The sequence below is a fragment of the Rattus rattus genome, chromosome 10 (assembly GCF_011064425.1).
Source record: "Rattus rattus isolate New Zealand chromosome 10, Rrattus_CSIRO_v1, whole genome shotgun sequence".
Classification (NCBI taxonomy): Eukaryota; Metazoa; Chordata; class Mammalia; order Rodentia; family Muridae; genus Rattus; species Rattus rattus.
The window spans coordinates 54,590,720-54,614,623 of record NC_046163.1 but is presented as its reverse complement, the minus strand read 5'-3'; the positions used below and the strand labels follow the sequence as shown (position 1 = coordinate 54,614,623).

Below are 23,904 nucleotides of genomic sequence, written 5' to 3'. Positions count from 1 at the left end.
TGTTTGATGACGATGATGATGACACCTGGTGACAGTGGAATACAGCCACTAAAACCATCTTCATGCGATCAACGATACTCTCCAAGGACGCTGCTGCTGAAGGGTTCATGAGGAGGCACCTCATGGCTTACGAGTATCTCACTCCAGATAGGCCACTGCTTTCACATTTGTCCTTCTCAAAACCCTCTATGTCATTCTCAAGCACTGCCAGTGATGTGCAGCTTTACTGAATGAGGAAAACTCGGGCTGCTTTCCCAATCTTAGTTCTCACAAGAGTTTGAGGAGTCTTCTCAAGGCATAGAGAATTTATCAAAGCAAGCTGTTGGACTCCGTATGGTCGCCAGTATCCATGAGGCATACATCAGCACAGTACAGCTCTTGGTGGAGGACAAAGAGGAATTTGCCAAATAATATGATGAAATAAGATAGCTTTGAGTTCTGAGAGTTGCTGGGATTCAACATGAGGGACAAGGGGACAGAGGGGGAGGAAAAAATGTAGACTATGCGGCAAAAGACTAGACTGCCACCCTCCTGTTGTGACAGAGCAAAGTTTAATTGCTTTCTGGTTATCGGGTAAAGAGTTAGTATTCTGGCTGGCATGTGGCTCATTGGTAGCTCACAAGCCCTCTGGGTTCCATCCCTGGCATAAGAAGAGTGACAACCAAGCTAGTATTAACAGACCTAAGTCAGCCCATCCACCTAATTCCTGGCCTTTACTTCAGAAGCAACCAACAGTGATAACTGACTCTCAATTAACTAGAAATCGCCAGGCTTTAATTTAAATCAGAGACAACTTGAACCTGAAGGTTAGTTTAGAATTCATTGTAAAATAAATAAATCCAGCTAGAAATCAGATTTACAGATACCCCAATATAGAGGTTGGAACCACTCCCTTTAAAATATGCCACATCTTGGTATTTGTTTCTACCTCCAAAACTCAAGCCTCTAACTTTCCATCCTAGCCCTGGGTGGCTCTTCCTCCTCCTTGTCCTCCTCATCTTCATCCTGATCCTCCCCCTCATCTTCCTCTTCCTCCTTTTTCTCTTCCCCCTCCTCTTCCTCTTATGCTAGGGATTGGAACTAGCACTCCACGTCTTAAACATGGACTGTACCACTGAGCTCCATCCCGCCTTACAGGGCCATCTAACTGGCCTCTTGTTAAGTTCCTTGCCCTCCCTACATTTCTGTTAGTCTTCATTTCCTATTTGCTCTGATGTATGGAAATACTAAACTAAGAAAAATATATATCTTTCCAGCCTTGTAGATTTCCTGACTGCTATAGATTTACAAGGTAATACGTAGAACAAAGAGGTCTCAGGGAGGAAGCCACTCATTCACATCTTCCTGCCCTTCGTCTCCATATGAAATCAGAATTTTAGTCCAAGCTACTGCTCCATGGAAGCAGAAGCCTCTTCTCTCCAGCATCAATCTGCTTTGCTCACTCACCATTGACTCTACCTAGAGCAGATGCCTTGGGCGAAGACTTAGCACCAGCCATGGTACATCCAATAGACAGAAACTCAGACAATGTTGAGGAAGGGGCTGGATCTGTAGCAGTCTCCATGGCTAGATGACATCTGGCCATAGTGTCCATTACCTCTGTATATCCAATGTGAAGATTCAATGGCCTCAAAAGTGTTGTGATGTTTATTCCTATTGTCAGCTTAATGACATCTGGAATTAACTAAAACCCTAATGACTAGACACAGCTGTGAGAGATTTTTTTTCTTAATTAAATCATTTGAAATTGGAAGACATACTTTTAATCCAGACCACACTTTCTGCTGGCAGCCTATATAAGTAAAGGACATGGAAGAAGGAAGCTTGTTCTCTCTTTACCTGCTTACTTTCACTCTTCCTAGCAAGTCTGTTCTTTTTCTAGCAGTAGAGCCTAATTATTCAGGATTCTGGCTTACACTGAGGATCAGCCTCATGGACTGAACAGCCACTGGATTCTTGGATGTTCCATTGGTAGACAGCCATCGTTGGACTGAGTAGCTGGGCCACAGCCCTCAAGCCATTTAATAAATCCCCTTTCTCTAGGTAGTGTTGGCAGTTCCTCTAGCCTCCACCCAATAGCTACCTAGAAACAGGTTGCTAACCACCTGCCAAGTAGGTGCTCAAAAATCTGCAGTGGAAAGGCTGCTTGGCTACTCTGTTTCTGTGTCTCTCTGTTTTTCTCTCTCTCTCTCTCTAGATAGGGATAGACAGATAGACAATAGATAGATGATACATGATAGATAGATAGATAGATAGATAGATAGATAGATAGATAGATAGATAGATATTTAGGGAACCCTGGCAAATACAAGTACATTCATCAATAATCTGCAGAGAATAGTATCTATAATTATAACACTAGATGGGCACAGTGCCTTTCTCTAGAGCAACAGAATGCGCCCCCTCACCCATAGTTGGTCTTCATTTAAAACAATTTCAGGTTTTCATGTGCCCAGGTCATCTATGCAGAAGGAAGGATTGGCAATGGCCAACTCAAACTCAACATGAGTTCTCTGCAGCTGCTCTCTTTCAAAGTCAGTCTAAGCTATGACTAGTAACCTGACACTGCAGAGGCTGAGGCAGGATGAGTGGAGTTGGAGGCCAGCCTGGGTTGCTTAGTGAGATTCTATGTCAAAACAATTGAAAAACCCACAAAGGAAACTGTAAGCAAGCAACAGAAATTGGTTTAAAAGTTAATAAAAGTAAAACCCCTGTGAGGAAAAAGCAAGCATCAAACACTGAAGCCACAGGCTGGAGAGGGGGGGTTCACTGTTGGGAGCACTTCCTACTCTTGCACAGGGCCTACCTGGGTTCAGTTCCCAGCACCAAGTCAAGTGGCTCACAACCTCCTATCACTCCAGCTCCTGGGGACCCAATGCCTCTGGCCTCACTAGAGTGTACAGTACCCACATGCGCACACACAGCAACACCTAGTTCAAAATAATAAAAATCAAATGAAGTCATGTTTACTGGCTCACATCTGTAAGCCCAACACTGAGGACTTAGGGAACTAAGCAGAGTGATTATGACCTCAAGCCTGAGCTACATAGTGAGGCTTCATTTCAAAGAGAAACAAGAAACAAAATGAAAGGCGTAGACAAATACAGCTTCCAGGGCTTCCACTAACAGCAATATGAACAAGTTTAACATTGTAGCGAGCCAAATAATAGACGATAATACCTTCTAAAATTAACACGGGAGTCATGTCTATACTAACAGAATAGTTTTTAAGTATGAAAGGGTGATTTTTACAGAGCGTTGTCAAGTAACAAATATACAAGTGATAATAATAATTTCAAAACTGTCAATCTGCAGGCAGTCTGGTAAACCTGGTCAGTCAAGAATCACAGATGGAAGTATATTAAATCACCAAATGAAATATTAAAGAGGAATTTACTTCTGCCACCTAAGCCAGCTGTGCACACGTGACCAATTATAGAGGGGAGAAAGGCCCTGGTTAGTTGGAGAAATAGGACAAACCTCCTGATCTGTGCGAATAAATTTAATGTCACTACTAGTGGGAGAAACCTGACAAGATACTCTGAGAACATCACATCACCCACACCATTTTCCTGCCAAAAATATTTAGCCTCAATCTAATTGTGAGGTGAGGATCAAGCAAATCTAAATCCAATGCTGCTCAGTAAAGGAAGTGGCCCGGGAGCTAATGAAATATCAGTGCCCTGGGCTCTACTTGTAAAAGGTGGACTCTCCAGGGCCAACAGAGAGGAAAGGCATAGGAAGCAAGTTCACCAAGTGTAGCAACAACAAAGCAAATTAAGAAACTGGGACAAAGATGTGACTGGATCAAGGAGATTTGAGTGTTAAGACAACAAAGCCATATTAATGTTTAGAAAAATTGACTTTCAGAACACAGCATGGAGTCTCATATCTATAATCTCAACTCTTAGGAGGTTGAGTCAAGAGAATGGATGTTCAAATCCAGCTTGTTCACCACAGTGAGTTCTCCTCTCAAGAAAACGACAAAGCTCAGACTAACACCTGTGAAAACTAGCATAGTCGTAGGTAGGTAGGTAGGTAGGTAGGTAGGTAGGTAGATAGATAGATAGATAGATAGATAGATAGATAGATAGATAGATAGATAGATAGATAGATAGGTTCAGAGAACTCTGGCAAATACAAGTACATCTATAATCTAAAAAGATTTTACCTTTTATCAGTTTAGTACAGGGAAGCACGCATGTGCGCAAACACACACACACACACACACACACACACACACACACACACACACGAGATTGTATGATCTTAGTTCTTAGATTTAAAACATTGTTCAATCGCAGTAAGTTTGGAGAAGAAACACATACTATTAATAAGAGAATTCTATTTTAAATTTATTAACAAGGTAAGAGGTTTTTCTTACATCTATTCCTTCTCATTCCCTCATCTCCACAGCATCCCCCGTTTATTTTAAAGCCTTTTGCTGCCTTCTGCCCTCCTCCCCTTTCTTCCCTATTATTTGGTGTCAGAAGGTGCTGTGGCCTTAGGGTAAGTTCTCCTGGAGACAGAGCAGCCCTCATAGGGATTTGCCCAAAGATGCATTTTAATAAGCTCTGCCTACCTCTTTCTTTCTTTCCTTTCTGGAGACCATAGCTGGGGCGGTAATGACATGTAAATGAGTTCTGAGCATAGACTAATTAGAGAGGGCCCCTGGAGAGTAGCCAGCTGTTGGTTGTAAAAGGAAATAAAATAACAGGTCACAGCAATAAGTCAAATCATTTCAACACTGATTCTTAGACACCTTTCCTTGAAGGGAACACTAAGCTAACAGAGGGGGCAGCTAAGACCCTCAGGTAAAGGGAAAAGACCAAAGAAGTCCAGTCACTGCTTCTGGAATCTTCTCCTGGAGTCCCTTACCGAAGCGAACCTGAACACGCCCCCTCCCCCATGCACACACACTTTTGAGTGCTATCTCCAATTGTATTTTTACTCTACATTCATAATTTGATAGTTATTAAAAGTAAAAATAAAGCTGGTTTCCCCAGCTTCCCGGGCAATGCACATTCCCTCTGTTCCGTTCTCTCCAGTACTTTCTCTCTTGTTTCTCTACTAACCAAACCAATTAGGTATTTACTATATCTGGCTTTGACCCAATTCTCTTGAAAAATCTCTTCCATTGCCAAGAAGTCAGACATGAAGAAAATAAAGCTATGTGAAATGAAGAAAGGGGATAGAAGGTCATTGATGATCTATGATCAAAAGGCTCATCCATCTAAGGAGACCTTCTTTACCCTTCCCATGCCAGGGACACTACAGTGGGATCATTCCCACAGTTCCAAACCAGTGATGTCATCTTGGGTGCTATTGGCCATGGCTGTCACTGTATTAAGTTTTTGCTTTTATTTATTTTTTTCTTTCTTTTCTTTTTTTCTTCTTCTTCTTTTTGAAGACAGGAGTCTCACTTTACAGCACAGGCTGACTTCAATCTCCGAATCCTCCTGCCTCAGCCTTGTGAGTACTGGGATTGTAAGCAGCACCATCATGCCCAGCTTATTTTTAAAACCTAAAACATCTCCATTCATCTACATGACAGATACAGCCCTCCACTAAAATTTTTCTTTCAATGAAGAGACTGAAAAGGCTCCTGTATCCCTCTTCACTGAATGTATTACCAAGATATAAGTTCTAGAACATACAAGGTCATAGATACAGTTTCAAAAATGTGAAGAATCTTGAGTGGTTACAATGCCCTCTGCCTCTCTGCCTCTGCCTCCTGCCTCTGCCCTGCCTCTGCCTCCTGCCTCCCCTGCCTCTGCCCTGCCTGCCTCTGCCCTGCCCCCTGCCTCCTGCCTCCTGCCCCGCCTCCCCGCCTGCCTGCCTCTGCCCCCTGCCCCTGCCCCTGCCCTGCCTCCGCCCCCGCCTCCTGCCTCTGCCCTCTGCCTCTGCCCTCTGCCTGCCTCTGCCTCTGCCTCTGCCTCTGTCTCCCCTGCCCTGCCCCTGCTCTGCCCTGCCTCTGCCCTGCCCTCTGCCCCTGCCCTCTGCCCTGCCCTGCCTCTGCCTCTGCCTCTGCCCTCTCTGCCTCTGCCTCTGCCTTTGGCTTACAGGTACTCTCCGTGTGTTACCATACCCTGCTGGCTCATTTCTTGAAGCTGGGATCTGTAAACAAGCCTAGTCTCTTTGCTGAGTACTTCAAGTGGAACTCCTCAGTAAGCTGCTTCTCTATAGAAATACTCCATTCAAAACTTGGAGCCAAGAAACCTGCTGTAATTCTGCATCTAAGAGCAATTCTTGGATGAGGCAGAGTACAAAGCCAAATCATGTACCCAGCTTTAGAATGTGGCCTGTGAGCACAGGTTTATGACAGCATGGCTGACTATCTAAACAACAAGCAAACTATAGAATCAGAATCCACAAGAAAGAAATAGATGTGTAGTGTTTGATACCTCACAGTCCATTTATTCTGTCAGAATCTCCAATCTAGCTAGGTCTAGAATGTCTATTTTTGACTCCTTGCAGGGACCAATTCCACAGTCAAAATTCAGCATCACATTTCAACCTCATTTTGAAAACATAAGTAACATGAAGCTCATTAGAACTGTTATTCAAAACACAAGCTAAGTCATGTGTATTGGTGTCTGTAGCCCTACAATATTTGCACTTATATAGTATTTGAGGGTAAGAAATTATTCCTCTTGGAGCTGGTGAGATGGCTCAGCAGACACAGGCACTTGCTTACAAAGCCTAAAGACCTGACTTGAATCCCTGGAACCCACATGGTAGAAGGGACAGCTGACCCCTCCAAGTTCTCCTCTTACCCCTCCTCCACACACACATACATAGACATTTACATGCACACACATATATTCATGTTCATGCACGAGTGTACACACACACATCTCACATATAAACACACATTATTGAGGCAAGGAAATGATTTCCCTTGATAAGTGGTGGTCTTCCGATGTTTCATTTTTCTCATTTTCCTTTGTTAGTATATACTAACTCTACAGAACATTAGGTTTCACTATGACATTTCTTGCATATGGTGACTTTTGTCCTTGCTCACCTCCTGTGAGTCTCTGTGTCTCTGTGTCCATCCCATCAGTACCTGTCCTCCTCCCCCTTGTCTTCCTCCTCCACGTTCTTCTTTCTGCTTTAAAGACTCGCACGCACCACATTGAGATTTGTGCAGGAGCTACCTTGACGTATGAAATAGGAGTGGCCATCTGTGCCACACACTTTCATTATTCTTTAGAGCTGTGATCTGTCATCTTAAAGAAGCTTAGTTGGCCAAAGCTCCCAGTCAGGGTCCACTGCAGGTGCAGTCCTGGGAGAGTCTAACATGTGAGGGTCCATCATTAATTGTTGGAATGTAACATCCTTATAATTGCACTAGAGATGGTAACACAAACTATTAAATGTTTTTTGAATGTAATTGTGTTAGGGTCAATGTTTTCAAAAATTAAACTTCAAAAAATTAAACTTTCAAAAAATTAAACTTCACCAGTAACACTTCAGTCACACCAACCAGAGCTGCCAGGGACCCACCGTCCAAAGCGTACACACGGACAGACCCATGGCTCCAGCTGCATTTGTAGCAGAGGATGGCTTTGTTGGGCATCAGTGGGAAGAGAAGCCCTTGGTCCTGCCAAGGCTCGATGCCCCAGTATAAGGGAATGTCAGAGTGGGGAGGCAGAAAGGGGTGGGTGGGTGGGGGAGCACCCTCGTAGAAGCAGGGGGAGGGGATAGTATAGGGGGTCTATGGAGAAGAAACCAGAAAAGGGGATAACATTTGAAATGTAAATAAAATTTCCAATTAAAAGAGAAAACAATTCAGTAACAAGTGATTGCATCTTCAGGTCTGGGTTGGTACCAGTTGTCTTTTTTGTTTTCTTTCCTTATATGGGAGATTCTAATGTAGCCCCCCTTTTCACATGCTAAATTATAGGTTCAATATCTGTATCATCTTGACAGTAATGAAAAGTTGCCACGTTGTTAAGACACTAATTCTTAGTAAGAATTCACACCAAACTGCCTTTGGAAATATTATGAAACATAGTGGTCTATTGTCTTACAGTTTTCATGGCTGTGAAGAGACACCATGAGTAAGGCAACTCTTATAAGGAAACTGTTTAATTGAGACTGGCTTACAGTTTCAGAGTAGTTTAGTCAATTATTGTAATGGTGGGAAGCATGGCACCCTGCAGGTGGATGTTAGAGGAGCCAAGACTTCTACATCTTGATCCAAAGACAACCATGAGGAGACTCTTTTCCAAAGCCTGCCTACACAGTGATCACTTCTTCCAACAAGGCTGCACCTATTCTAACAAGGCCATACTTCCTAATACTGCCACTTCCCATGGGTCAAGTATATTCAAAGCACCACATCTACTGTTTTGTGAATTTTGATTATCTATTTTCTCTCCATTGATTATGACAAATAAGCTCCATAATTTAAAGGTATAGACTTGGCAACTTCTCCTGGCTTCACAATTGTAACCAACACTGATTTTTGAGAAGGCTGGAGATTTTCAACATGTAGGGTTTGTGAAAAATACAGCAGAGCACCTTAGAAACCTGTGCTTTCTCATAAAATATGGTGGGCCACTCACCATACATACTCCTTACTCTTGCACTGTGAAAAGTGGCGTACATGATATCATCTTGTTCTCGAAAAAAATGAAAATTACTTTTAAATTACTTAATATTTATGCATGCATATAGTATGCTTGGATCCAATCCACTCTCGCTCAATTCCTTTTCCTTTCTCTCCAAATTCTCCCCTACCCCCTTTTTTTCTCTCAAATTCAACTTTTCTCTTCCTCTCTGCTTTATCTCCCCTCTCTCTCCCTCTCAACTTCATTTCCCCTCTCTTTCCACCTCTCAAATTTGGTACCCACCAAATCCATTTAGTGCTTCCTACATGTACAACAGTTTAGGATCATTTTCTAGATTGTGGGTCTCATGTGTCCCAGAGACTGCATTCCTGAAGAAAAGTGCCTCTCATCAGTCATCAACTGCCAATAGCACTCAGCTAGGGAGGGGGTTCCAGAGCCCTCCCCCATCTATGCTGGAATTCTGGCTGACTTGGTCTTGGGCAGGTCTTGTAAATGCAGTCACAGTCTCTGTGAGTTCATGTATGGAATTGTCATGCCCAGCAATGCTGTCTCACTACAGGAATATATTTCCTCTGGCTCTTACAATATTTCTTCCCTCTCTTTTGTGGGAAATAGAAGTAACCTGGATATCAAAAATAAATAAAGCAAAATAAAATAAAAAATTTAGACAGAACCTTGATCTGCCTTGAACTCAGAGATACACTTGATTTTGCTTCCCAATGCAGGGACCAATGGTATGAAAATTCTTAATGCTGCTTAAATAAAAAGATTCTGCTAAAATTTCTCTGTTTTTTTCCCTGAGTTCATAAATGATTGGAATGCTGAATTTTAATTAGAGATTAAGGAAAATAAAAAAATTCAAAATACAAGTTTATAAATCATCCATGAATTCTATATAGATTTAATGAAAAGAACACCAGGATTTCCAAATAAGATGAGGGATCCTGACTTATTTATATGCTCAGCAGAGACCACATGGCACCCTAGAAAGAATGGCTTGGCATAAATCTATCTACAATTATATCATCGTTCTATAACCTTCAATTGTGTTTTCAGATTGATGGGGGGATACTTTACTGCTTGTTGCATGGCTTTTTAAAGTGTGAATTGTTTGTCAGGAGCCCGAAACTGCTGATGATCTTGAATCATTTATTCCCACTCTGTCTAGATTCTAACAGATAACTGGACTTCACATGTGGATGGAATTAAAATATCTACCTTCAGTCACTGTTTACCACCTCTGTGTGTTTTGGAGTAGACAACTTTTAACCCTATCTCACCCTGACTTCCCAAACACTCATTTCTCCTGAACCTGTTTTGGTTCCCTTCATGAATGGTCCCTCTGAACCTTCTCATTGACTTCACATTCTACCAACCAGAAACACAAGCCTTTCTTTAGTTTTTGGTTTTTTTTTTTTTTTTTTTTTTTTTTAGTATGTTTTTTTTTTTTTTTTGGTTCTTTTTTTTCCGGAGCTGGGGATCGAACCAGGGCCTTATGCTTCCTAGGCAAGCGCTCTACCACTGAGCTAAATCCCCAACCCCAAGCCTTTCTTTTACATCAGACTTTAAGGTGGTTTTCTTTTTGTCTTTTCTACCTTTATAACCATGTCAAGTTTCATTTTACCTTTCTTTTCAAGTTTCTTATTATCTTTACCTGACCCAATTCCTGTTTATCCAGTTGTTCAGATTTTAATAAAATATGGTTTACAGTTTCTTTGGGTACCTCCTGCACAGTGTATTAGGTACTGGGATGTAAACCTGAATCAAATAAACATGTTCTTTGTTTTGTATATACATAAAAGCATGGACACATTCTCTCTCTCTCTCTCTCTCTCTCTCTCTCTCTCTCTCTCTCTCTCTGTGTGTGTGTGAGAGAGAGAGAGAGAACACACAAACATAGATGCACACATAGACACAGATATGCACACACATACATACACACAGACACAAATGCACATATACACCACACAATACAGCATGCATACCCAGATGCACATACACAGATGCACATACACATACAGGTGCACACATACATGCACACACATGCACACACCAAACACACACAGATACACAGGCATAAATGCATACATACACACAGAGAGACACAGATGTGCATATATAACATATACAAGCACAAATGCATAGCGCACATACAACACACAGACATACAATAATGTACTACAATCCAACACACACAGATACACAGGGATGCACACATATAACATACAAACACAAATGTGCACAAGTACACACATACATAGACACACACAGAGACACACTGATACACACACACACACACACACACACACACACACACCACATCACACCACACAATCTAGGAAAACAATCTTGGAAATGGAAATTTTGAGAGTGATGTATAGGATGACAGGGGAAGAACATGTTACCTTGGACACTGATAATAAGGAAATGTCACCTATGTCATGATCATAGAGGAGCCTACAGAGAAATATTTAAATTGAAAATTAGAGATCATGCATGACTGGTATAGGAATTGGGACATGGGGGTGCATTTGCTGCATCAGACTCTGGAGAGAAAAGCAGCAAAGAAGATGCTACTGTGGTTGAAGCCTCAGACAAGGCATTTGAGTCCCATGGAGCTGCAGGGAGGCAGGCAGAGTGGAAAGATCCTCAGTGTGGGTGGGGGGTGGAAGTAGCCTAAGGCCAGTGGGAACTGTCAGAAGCAAGTTCAAATTGGGCAACATCCTTGAATTTACTCTTTCTTAGTTCAACTATGAAAGAAAAATGATTTGAAAAAGAGCACAAGTCTCTGTAAGGAGACCATTGATGGTGACTCTAGAGCCAGCTCAGAGTCATCATGCTGTCCCCGAAGGAAAATCAGAGTCCATGGGATGGTCTGGTTCTCATTTACATGTTCTTGTACTCATATAGCACAACGTCTTTGAGACACGGCATCTAAAATGCCTGCTGCATGCTTTTCGTACCCATGTTCTAATTGAAACTTACTGTTTTCCATGCCAGAGGTATCCCAACCTCCCCTACCCTTTTCTAGTCAACAGCTAATCCCCATGTCTCCCTTCAAGTCACATGCAGGTGTACTGCTAGAGTTAGCCCTCGGGAACACATCCAGTGGCTGCCAAATACATCAAAACCATGTCCAAACGTCTCCTCTGTCCACGGTCTCCATGGGATTGGCTCAATGGATGTTTCCAGTCTCCTCCACCTCACCTGACTCTTCTACCTCCCTTGACTCACCAACTCAAAAATGTCCAGATATCCTAAACATTTCCTTCAACCCCCAGCCCCTTCATCTTCTAGCTTAATCCTAAAGCTCCCAGGCCTCAGAGTCACATCAGATCCTGTCTCCTCCAATTTCAGGTGTCCTGCCCGAATTACAGTTTTCCTCTTTGCCCATGTTCTAATCACTTCTTCCCCACGTCTTATCTCACTGTGATGCGTTTCCGACTCAAGTCAGTGTGTCTGGGACAAGCTCTCTATCGGTTGTAAGTCACTGAGGGGCAAGGAAGTTGTTAACAGTCACTTCTGTGTTACATGTTGTGACTCAATTGTCCTTTCCTACTAGGAAATCAACAAACATTAGTGAGCTCTTGGGTGGACATAGAGTGATAGCTCTCCAACACAGAGAATATCTTGGGCCATAAATCCAAATCTTAGTCTAGCTCTGATACACCAGATTTATCCCTCATGATTTTTTTTGTAATATTTTTATTTTTGATTTATGCTAAATGGAGTTGCTAAAAGAATACCAGTTAATGATTTTATTAGGAAATGCTATATTGTGTGGTGAAAGCTGAAACTCATTTGATAACCATTTACTGATTGTAAAGGTGTGTGTGTGTGTGTGTGTGTGTGTGTGTGTGTGTGTGTGTGTGTGAGTGTACGTAGTGCTATCAATCAAACCCCATGACCTCATGCATGATAAGTATATGATCTACCACTGAGCTCCATTCCAGCCGTGAACTCTGTACCTCTCTCTGGGCATTCAACTGTGGATAAGTCGAATCATTGTGATGGAAGCATGCAACACAGGATTTCATTGTCCATTTACAGAAGAATGTACATTTCGCAAACTGGAAACAAAATTTTCATCCTTTTGTTAAGGCTCCAGGTGTCTGCAATCACAATCAACAAAAAGTGGGGAAGGTGATGAATTTGAAGAAAAATGGGGAGGTATATAGGAGGGCTTGAAGAAAGAAAAGGGGAGGGAGAAATATAGCAGTTAAAATGCAATCTCAAAAATCAAAAACAAAGAATCTATGTGTCACCTAAATCAGCAGTGGGAAACAGTCTGAAATGCAGTGCCCATGATAGACACGTTTCTATTATATTAGAAATATATGAGCAGAAAGATCAATAGGATGCTGCTGATTTATCTATGTTGTGATTATTACCATCATTTTACATATTTTTCTGGTGGGAGGTTTTACACAATGTTTATCTGTGTAGCCTTGGCTATCTTGGAACTTGTTCTGTAGACCAGGCTGGCCGCAAACTCACAAAGATCCACCTGCCTCTGTCTCCCAAGTGCTGGGATCAGAGGTGGGCACCATTACTGCCTATTTTACATATTCTTTATCTCTGACTTTAATGCAGCTCTGAGTTTTATAATTTTCTTCTCCATGTTGCTTTTCTCCTTGAGCTGGGAGGCACCAAGAGGAGTGTTAAGCCATAATAACTACAGTTATTGAATTCCAATATATCCAACATTGTATTAGATGCTGCGGATATGAAAAATTTAATTTATGATCTCAAACAGCTTTCAGGAGTGGTATCTTATAAAAGAATTGGATCATGCCAGGGGAAGCATTAGGAGAATGTTTCTGAAGGGAAAATACATTCACAGGAAACACGGGTATATTTTCATTTTCAAGATTAATTTAAAACACATTAATGGTATGTGCTATATTTTTCTGAAATACAAGTGAATGCTAACTAAAGAAAAACAGTATCAACTTTCAAAACACCTCAGGTTAGGGTAAGGGGCATTTGGTAAACAAACAGAAATTATATATATATATATATATATATATATATATATATATATATATATCACCAAAAAACTTAAAGATCATCTTCCATGTTTCTCTGAATGCAGGTGATAAGATTAATGGCTTCAAATTTGACAAGTTTTTATCTGTTTGTTTTCAAAATCTTTTTAAAGAATCGCTCTTGTGGAAAACATTCCTGAAGGCCTTAACTACTCTGAAGATGCCCCATTTCACTTACCGCTCTTCCAAGGCTGGATGAACTTACTCAACATGGCCAAAAAGTCTGTCGACATAGTGTCTTCCCATTGGGACCTCAACCACACCCACCCATCCGCATGTCAGGTAAGCCACATCCCCTATGCTTGAGATGGTTTTATTTGAGATGGTTTTACTGTCCTTAGCCTCAACAAAACCAGACCAGCTCAGTTTCCAAATCCCATCTCCCCCGAGAGCACATGAACCGTTATGTGTGTGCATTTATAGAGCTGTCCCATTGTTAATCATGTGTCATTCCACTACTATGATCACCCCAGGTTTGTTCAGGGCTCGTGTTTCATCTTTGTCTGCAAGAGGCTCTGTGTACGCTGTCTCCCGAGCAGCGTGGCTTTGAGGATGCCACCCACATCATAGCACCTTTCTACAGCATAGCCGAGAATCCTGTGTTGTGTAGTTTGCGGGCTTACACATCTATCTGCCGGCTGAGAAGTGTATTTTGTTCAGTTGTGTTATACAATTCATCTTTATGCCCATGAACTAACTTTTTAAAATAATGGAGTCACACTTCTCAGGATAGTTGCACGTCTTTGACTCTGTCGCTTTTGTGTAGATAAAAAAAGGTGATTTCTGAATTAAATACTCTGAAGGGAAAATGAAAAAGATCCTCGTAACTTTGATGTCTTTTTCTTTATATTGGTAAAATATGGTGGTTTGCATTGAGCTCCTATTCATGTATATGAACACTAGCCTATATTTAAATGCCCTGTATGGGTCCTGGGTCAAGTCAGTTTTGTTTCTTTGCATATACATCCTATTGACAAAACTTCCCATCACTCTTGATGGCTGTCTTGAAATCTAGAATCCATCCAATTGTACCACTTTGACTATTTTAAAGTAATGGCTATCAGAAAATAAGTAAAAACAAACCAAAACCACAACAGTCGTACTGAAGACTTTGAGTAAATTTATTAAGTGAATATTGTGTTCATCATATTCTTACTTCTACCATTCAAACATGTGTTTCAGGTTTTATTGTTACAAAATGTATCATCTACATCTTAGTGATTGGGAAAACAAAGATCATTTACTTACTTGTGGTTTGGGGCAGGGTTTAAAGACAATAATTTATGCAGTGATTTGGGGAGGATAGATTACCTGAGGCCAGAACAGTCAGATTAAATGGAATATGTTCAACATCTCAACTGAGAAGGCTGAAACGCATGGAGTGGCTGCATCTCTCGTTGGTTCTTTCTTAGGATTCTGTAAAAGAATTTGAGTTCTTTATATTGTGGTTGGATCCATAAAAGAGCAGAATCTCTCGAAGGCCTGTTAGTTTGAGATCCAGTGTTCCAAGGTGCTGTATCCGTCCATCCATCTTATTTCGTTGGTTTAAGCAAGTCACATACACAAGACGAGAGGAGACACATCCAGGAACTGAGTGGGCCGGTTGGTTGCCATCTTTGGAGATGATACAACGCAGACCATTTTCTGGCCACAGTAATTCATTCTCTTCCACATGCAAAATACAAATCAGTGCATCCTCAAATGTAATCAAATCCATGGCACGAGAGGCTCACGGTTCTGGATCTGCATGAGGGACTCTCTTGCTTTGGAAACATGTGAATTTAAAAGACTGCCTATATGTCAAAGGACACCCCAAACACTCAGTGTTGAGACAGAGAAGAGATGACCATGGGCACTTTTGTTGAAAAGGAAAGAAAAAGGGACTATGGGCCAAGAAAGCTCATTCATCGTTAGTCTGTGGTGAGGCCAGACCCAGCCTGGCACAAATGTTGAGTTTTAAAACGTTAGAAGCAGAAATGCATTCTAGGATCTAGCTGTGGCTCTTTTGTTGTTCTTTGTATTCTGTTTGTTTTGAGACAGGATAGCCTCGTTATCCCTGGTTGTCCTGTAATTTGCTATACAGAAATGGCTGGCCTTGGATTCGCTGAGATAATCCTGCTTCTGCCTCCCAAGTGCTGGGTTCAAGCTCTGGACCCCTACGCTCAGCTAGGATCTAGTTCTTTACCAGTGGTGTCCTAACCTGCTCATTCTATATGCTGTGTCTGACTGTATGTTTTTCTTTAGTTATGCTGGGAATAACTGAACCCAGGGCTTTGTGCATGCCAGGAAAACGTTCTATTGTGAAGCCGCACCCTTGGTCTATGTTCTTTTTGCATCAGAACCAGATCAAGTTTCCTTCATGTTCTTTGTTATGATAGTGATTTTTTTTTTGGAGATGGAATCTCAAGTAGTTTATGTTGCTCTCAAACCTGCTGTGTAGCCAAGGCTGCCTTGAATGTCTGGGTCCTCTTGCCTTCAACCTTCATGTAATGGGACTGCTGATGTAAGCCATCACATCTGTGCAGTGCGGGGATTGAACCCAGGGTCTCCTGCAGGCTAGGTAAGCTCTCTACCCACTGAGTCACATTTGCAGCCCCCTCTTCATCTCTTTTACAGAAACTGTCTTTTATCTAATGGAGAATAGTCAACCATGACAGTTATTTCTAAACTAACAGAGCCTGCAAAGTGCTCTAGGGGACCATAAACAGCAGATTGATGAGCAGGAAGTATAACCCAAGGCACCTATATATTACAATGTGGCTGTAAGCAAAACATCCCACAGAACTGTACACTTGGGCAGGCAGGTCCAGCTTGGCAGCAGACAGACACAAAGAAACACATCTCCGGGATCAGTGTCTCATCTAGATGAGAGGCAAGCTTGTAAGAAAGAGTGGCCGCTGTTATTAGCAGGAATGATAAATGTGGGCTTTACAAAATATTGCCTGGAAACTGACATTGCTTTAAAAAAAATGTTGTATGTATTTGACTCCACATGTATGAGTGCATGCATGTGTGCATATATGTGTGTGAGGGTGCACATACATATGTGTGCTGCTGCACATATATGAGTGTGTGTGCACATGTATATGTGTGAGGGTACATGGATGTATGTGTGCTTGCCTGTAAAAGGAGAGAGGTCAACTTCAGGTACCATTCCTTTGAAACTACACACCTCGTATAGAAAGACAGGGTCTCTGAATGGGTCACCTCATTAGGCTGAACTCCTAAGTCAGTGAGCCCAGGGATCTACCTTTGTCTACTTCTCCAGTACTGGAATTACATAAGCACTGTACTAAGCCTAGATTATCATATGAGTCCTGGGAATTGATCATGGGTCTTCATGTTTACACCAAAGGCACTCATTGAGCTGTCTCCAAATGATGCTGTTTTGATTCTCACAGTAAGTCCCTCATTTTATCTCCCCTACATCTCACTAGGGTCATCAGTCTCCTTGCCCATTTCCGTCTGTCCTTTGCATTGTCTCAAGGCCCAGTTGAAGGCGAGTAGAGCCTATAGTGCCATGGCAACCATACCTTGAAATTAGTGAAAATGCTTGGTTAGGAAAAAGAGATTTTATTTCTTTCTGCCACGATGATGACTTTCTCTAATATAATATTAAAATTTACGGGACATTTTGATTGCTAATTTATAAGATAAAATGATAGTTGTTTTTTTTTTTAATGAAATCAAGATGTTTTGGGAAAAGCCAAGAAATGTGACTGCTGGAGACCGATCAGTAGGGCTACCTGATCCATGCAGAGAAGAGTACCCGTTCCTTCTGATTTCACTGTGAGGCACCAAATGAAATAATTAATGAGCCGAGACAATGGAATGTTGAAGAGATGCATTTATGTGAAATCAATTAGATGCTGGCCTCCCAGAGAGCTCCCAACTGGCATGATTGCCAACTGATGATACATTGAACTTGTTTGATTTTGGAAAATTTGGATAGTTTTTAAATTGCACAGGATTTGGTGCAGTTAATGAGGAGTATGAGTGTGCAATGATCCAGAAGGTCGTTTGCAAAGTACAGCTTGGGTGCCCTCTCCACACATTAGGTGATTAGCAGATTCCAGAAAGCCTGTAGGATCTGCCTACTTAGCAGCTGTGAGACCTCTACCAGGATACCGAACTGTCTGTGCCTCTGCTTTCTCATCCAGGGTGACAGCAGATTCTATAGACTAAGTTAAAGCCTCTTCATGTGCTTATCACTACCTTAAACGTCATCATGTATACTCACTCTTCTGTGCATGCACCTCAGCTCCTGTGGCAGTCAGTCTAACACTGTTCACCAGTAAAGAGCTAGAGGCTTCACTGTGACACAACAATGTGGCGATTACCTGTAAAAAAAAAAAAAAGGCATTTTTTTAAAGATACGGATTAGATAAACTATCATGATGTGTGTGAATTCTGGCCTTCATTTTATTTGTCGTGGGATTTTTGGCAGAGAGAGAGGAGAGAGAGAGAGAAGAGAGGGAGGAGGGAAGGAAGGAGGGAGGGAGGGAGGAGGAGGGGAGGGAGGAGGAGGGGAGGAGTGGAGGAGTAGTAGTCTTTCTTTGCCTATCCGTTCACCCACTGAAGAACATGTTCCCTACCCTTGGTGTTCAGGAAGTCAGGGTCCACTTTGTCTTCAGTGAAGATCTGAAACATATTTCCTCACCAACATCCTAAAGCCCATTCTTCAGAAATCTCTCTGCTTCTCTTTGCACCTTTCCATGGGTTTGTCGGTTGTTATCTGGTACAGTTTTTATCTGGTGATAATATGTTTTGACATATTAGGTCCTGGAATAGTAACATTTTATTAGAAAATAAACTTCAACCTCAATCTGTATTTTCTGAGATTAAAACTAAAACAAGCCAGGCTTGGTGGCACATGACTACAATCCCAATGCATAGGAGAATGGAAGGCTAGAGGCCAGCCCAAGCTATATGGCACAGGGAGGGTGTAGCCTGATGTCCTGACTCACCTTTCGGCTGTACCGGAGGGCTCCTATCCCTAGGGTCTGACTGGAACCACACCCATTCCTCCATTGCAGTACCAGTGTTATAAGTGACTCTTGGCTATGACTTGGCCAATGGCCAAGGGCCTTTGTTTCCTCTAACTTATAAAGCCTTTTCTTGCCCCATTTGTTTCACAACCATCTTATGATTAATTCATAAGTGATACTGGCATTTTGTATTATAATTACTTTTCCTATTCGTCCATACCCCTTGTTCCCAGTCTCCATCTCCTCCATGCTCCATCGTCAGTGACTCTCTAAGTCCCTCTCCCTTTCATCTGTCCCTACCTCTCTTGGTGGTCCCCATCCTTCCTCAGGTCTTGCAACCTGAAGACTCGTGATGTCATCTTCACCTCTCATATCCATAGTCAGGATCCATCTTGTAATAGAATACCATTTCTGGAGCCCAGAAGAATCCTATTTTTCAGTAGTATTAGATGGTATATAATAATTATCTCTTATATTTTAGGGGTTTTGACTGGCACATTTTTGTACATATTTAGGAGATATGGTATGATGTATGGACTGGTATATTAAAAATAATGATTAGCTCAGAACAATTAGCATATACATTTCTTTTGTCATTTCTTGATGGCAAATATATCCAAGTTTTTCTAGCTACATCGAGGTAAGTCATTTGTGTCAATTCTACTCACCCTGTGAGACACAGAATAATAGAACATATTCCTCTTGCCAAACACTGGAATCATCCCTCTTGGTCCCATTGGTTCCTTTTCCCCTACTCTACCAACCCTATTCTCCTCAAGTCTCTGGCAACCACTGTTAGTATCCCATGAGTTGTGTTGTTTAGATTCCACTTAACAGGGAGACCATCGGTCTCCTTATTTCTGTGCCTGACTTGTTTCACTAAACACAGTGCCCTTTAGGTCTATCTACGTTGTCATGGTGACAGACTCAAGTACTGGGACCATTGCAAAGCAGTAGAAACTTGGAGCTGTAGGGGCCTTGTGAAAAGTCCTTAGGCCAGCGAGGGTGTGCCATCAGCTCTCCAAGAGGATTGTGAGATGCTGGATTTTTTCCTCTTCTGACTGATAGCCCATGTGGTAAGTGGATTCTTTAGACATGGCTCCCACTCTGAGGTACTGCTTCATCTGAAGCCCAAAGTTATGGAGCCATTGTTCACAGAAGCTCCAAAAGTAAAAGCCACATAAATAAGTAAATCAGGGTTCACCATTATATTGTTATAATGTAAAAAATCTACTAATAATCTAACCACAGACTTTTCACTATGCTATATGCTTCTGACTACAGGGAGCCATGGGGAACCTTCAGCATCCCACAGCTATAGCGTTTGACATTTGATTGATGTATTTGGTACACTTAGCAGTTTAAGAGCTGTGGCCACTTTGAACAAGTGCCATAAACTCCCACAATTCTTGTTTCTTATCTAGAAAACATATAGGATAATGTCTGCCACATATTGCTTTGTGCAGCAATGAAATAGGGTTCAAGAAGGCACTGCTTCTGTTTTCCACGTGCAGGACCTTAAATTTAGTGGACACCCAACTCTGAATCATTGTAAAATAGGAAGGTTATCCCGTTGCCCACAAAGACTCTGGCTTCTGTGAGAAGCGACCAAGATCCTATCCAGAACATGCATTTACATTGTCCTTCAGGCTTAGGACAGGTAAGGAAAGGAGAAGGACAAATGTGCTTTGCCCTCCGTAGATCCTCAGTTCCCACTCGTGAGGCAGCAGTTTATAACTGTGACTGCCAAGAATAACCTGGGGGCTTCAAAAATAGATGGATGCGCCCCTCCACCCCACCAGAGCACTTTTACATTCTAACATTTGGAAAGAGGCCAAGCTCCGAAATAACTTGAGGAGTCCACTGGGCAGCAAGATTAAGAGCTGCTGATGGAAAATGTGCCAGTCTAATAAACATAGTTTGAATTTCATGTTTTAAGACAGCCCCAGGTTGCTGCCTTCCCCTGCTGGCTTGTCAGACTGATTTCTGCCCACTTCCATTTAGTCCTGTGTATCACCATCATTCTCTCAGGAACCAGACAGCGGCTTATGTTTGAGAAGATTCCTGGACTCAGGAGCCTGGGTGGTATTATCCCTGTGTCTTGATTGTCTAGCAGGTCGCCAGGAGGAACAGGGGGCTGTGGGTTGATGTCAAACCATAAATGACTCCTGAGAGCTACCTGTCATCTCCAGGCCCAACACACTTTCAGCAGACTTCCTGGTGCAGTGTCAGCAGGAGCCAGCCAGGCCTAAGAGGAAAGGCATCCCTTGTCGAAAGAGTGCTTTCCCCCAGCTCTGCGCCATCAATGCTCAGCAAATGCTCACTTACACCAGCAGTCCCCAATTTAAAAAAAAAAAAAGTAATGTGACAACGGACCGTTTTCAATGTTCCTTCATGAGCAGAAGGTTTATGGGGGGAGGGGTACTGTTTGCTGGAAATAAAAAAAAAAAAAATCAAGGGGTTGGGGATTTAGCTCAGTGGTAGAGCGCTTGCCTAGCAAGCGCAAGGCCCTGGGTTCGGTCCTCAGCTCCAAAAAAGAAAAAAAAGAAAAAAAAAATCAAATACACAAGGGAGAACCCCCCAACCCACTCAGAAGGGGAATACAGCCATGTGGAGCCACAAGAGAATGCACTGAGAGGCCCGCCTCTGCCCTTTGGGGCTCAGCAGCTCTCAGGCTTCCATGGATTCCTTCCTTCCCTAGTCTGTCTCTCAGGCTTCCATGGATTCCTTCCTTCCCTAGTCTGTCTATCTACTCCTTCTCGTTACTTTCTGCTGCTTCTGCATGCTCCTCTCTCCCCATCTGTTGGCAATTTATGAATATGCCCCTGCTTGCATTCCAGCGTATTTCCAAGGGAGATCATTATTCTGACACAAATGCATGAATAACATTCTTGGCAGGTCTTTAACCTGTGTAATCTCTCCCAAAGCCAGTAATGTAGGTGTCAATAACTCATGGCTCCAAAGGCATTATTCTTCATTCTCTGGATCAAGTGAAGACTGGGCCTGCCCCACCGGGGACGTGGGGCTTTGTTTGTTTGCTTATTTGTCTTCTCTTCTCTCCCTCTATGCATTCCCCTGTCTTATAGTCAGTCTCTCTCTCTCTCTCTCTCTCTCTCTCTCTCTCTCTCTCTCTCTCTCTCTCTCCCCCCTTACCCCCCCATCTCTGCTGTTGTTTTACTTGTCAGTTTTGGCTTTATGTTTTGAGTTATAACAGGGCCTCACCAGATATCCATAGATGACCTCAAATTCGCAGCAATTCCCCTGTCTCCACCGACTGAGTGCAAGGATTATGGGTGTGCACCAGCATCCGTGGCTTAGTGCTTTATTTTAAAAGGGACAATTAGACATTTTCTCATTATAGTGCAATAGCCTCTTGCTATAAATATCTGGAAAACTGCAGTTTAAAAAAAGGCAAATCATTGTTCTGTGGCTATTAAAAAGTTTTGGACAGTTGATAGCCCATGCATAATTTATACATACAAATGCATACACAAACACACACATGTAGATATACACACTCAACATGTGCACACACAACATGCTGACACACACACATACACAGCAAGCAGCTGCTCCTCTGGCAGCATGACTCAGCCTGCATGGATTCCCTGGAGAAATTTTAATTTTTCGGGGGTCTATTATTTCAGGGGCCCTGATGCACCTGCTCCTGTTTAACATCATGCATTGCCTCTATTAAGAATCTTTATTTAGCAAATGCATTAAATATTAATGCAGAAAACATTATACCCCGCTCATTTCTTTTTCCCTCTATTTTCTTTTACAGTGTCCAGAGAGTTGAGGGTTTTTTTTTTCCTCTTATGTTTGATTAGTGTCTTTCTTTAAAATTGTTCCTCATATGGGGTATGCAGGCAGGACAGTTGCTAAGTCTCTAAATATCTACACATTTTTCCCGTTTCACCCCAACATGAGAAGTTCTTGTATGGGCACAGGATTCTTGGCTCTGATCTGCCCACTGGGTGGAACTTGGTGCTGTGCTGGCTGGCTCCTTGCCAGTCTCATATGGATTCCTTTCTGAGTCACTCCTCACTTCCTTTGACCAGAGGCATGTAAGAATTTCAGTCCTTGATGTCCAGCTGCTTGACAAAAGGATCCAGGTCTTTCTCTACCAGAAAATGTGCTTCTTCCCTTAGGTATGTTTTCAGCTTTTTTTTTTTATTTAGATTTATGTCTTTCCTGAGTCAGTTTTTTCAGACTTACTTTGCCTACTTTTTTCTCCCAATGCATTGATTAGCTGAATGTTCCCTCTGCCTAGCAGATTATCCTCCTCCTGTTTGTGCAGGCAGCCAGGTGTAAACTCTGGATCACCCTGACCAGACGAGCATATATGTGAGACCTCAAAGCCTTGCCTCCACAGTGACATGCTTCCTCTAACAAAGCTACATATCCTCCAATCAGGCCATGCGTCCCACGGGTCAAACCTATTCAAATGACCACAGGCTGCTGGCTTGAACCTGAAGGATGGCTATAGTGCGCATTGGTTACTTGTCTAAGTTCGTGCTGAAGACCTACACTCTGTCCCAACCATGCCTCCGCATGTTGGAGAATTCACACTGTGGTTGGGTCTTGGCTTCTGTATCATCAGGTGCCCATTGTGCCTGTGTTGAGTCAGCTTTTCTGGTGAAAACCTAAGACAGTCAATTTGTAAAGACCAAAAATTTATTTTGACTTACAGCATTGCCGAGTGCGGGCCACGGTCATGTGATTCCACTGTTTAGAAGCTTAAGGCAGATCAGTAGGACTCAGCTATTGGATAGGCAGTAGAAACAGAAAGGGGAAGGACTGTCTTCCACTCCCTTCAAGGGAGATCACCAAGATCTGAAGACCTCTCACTAGGCCCAACCTCCTCGTGTCTCTTTCTCTCCTCCCAGTAACGTCCAGTAGGAGACCTAAACAGTAAAAGCTGAGATTCTGGAGGACACTCAACAGTCCAATGCAATGCTAAAACACCGATACCTTTTGTGTTGGATCCACTTAAATGTATGGATTCTTCTCATTACCAGAATGCTGGTGGCTTTTTTCTTTTGTGTGGAGAAAGGTACATGGTGGCCCAAGTAGAAAACAATTGATTCCCACCAATTCCTTCTTCTCAGCTCCAGGCCTGGGGGTGCTGCCTCAGTGTATGCTTTGCCTATGTTGAACAAACATCTCTGGGTCATTCAAGGGAGGTACCTTTGCTCTGCAGACTGCTGTGGGGATGCTTTTCTCTTAGAAATGCTGTATAAACCATCTAAGTTTCACCCAACCTATAACCAAGTTAATAGTTTGAGA

The 23,904-nt window shown here is 42.3% G+C and overlaps 1 protein-coding gene across 1 annotated transcript in view; it reads left to right on the top strand.

Annotated features, from left to right (window-relative positions):
* Positions 1-23,904, top strand: part of Pld5 (phospholipase D family member 5) — a 168,635-nt gene that overhangs the window by 33,542 nt on the left and 111,189 nt on the right. The window contains exon 2 of the mRNA XM_032915057.1: positions 13,741-13,909. Coding sequence (XP_032770948.1) covers positions 13,741-13,909 — 169 coding nt within the window. The remainder of the gene's footprint in view (positions 1-13,740; positions 13,910-23,904) is intronic.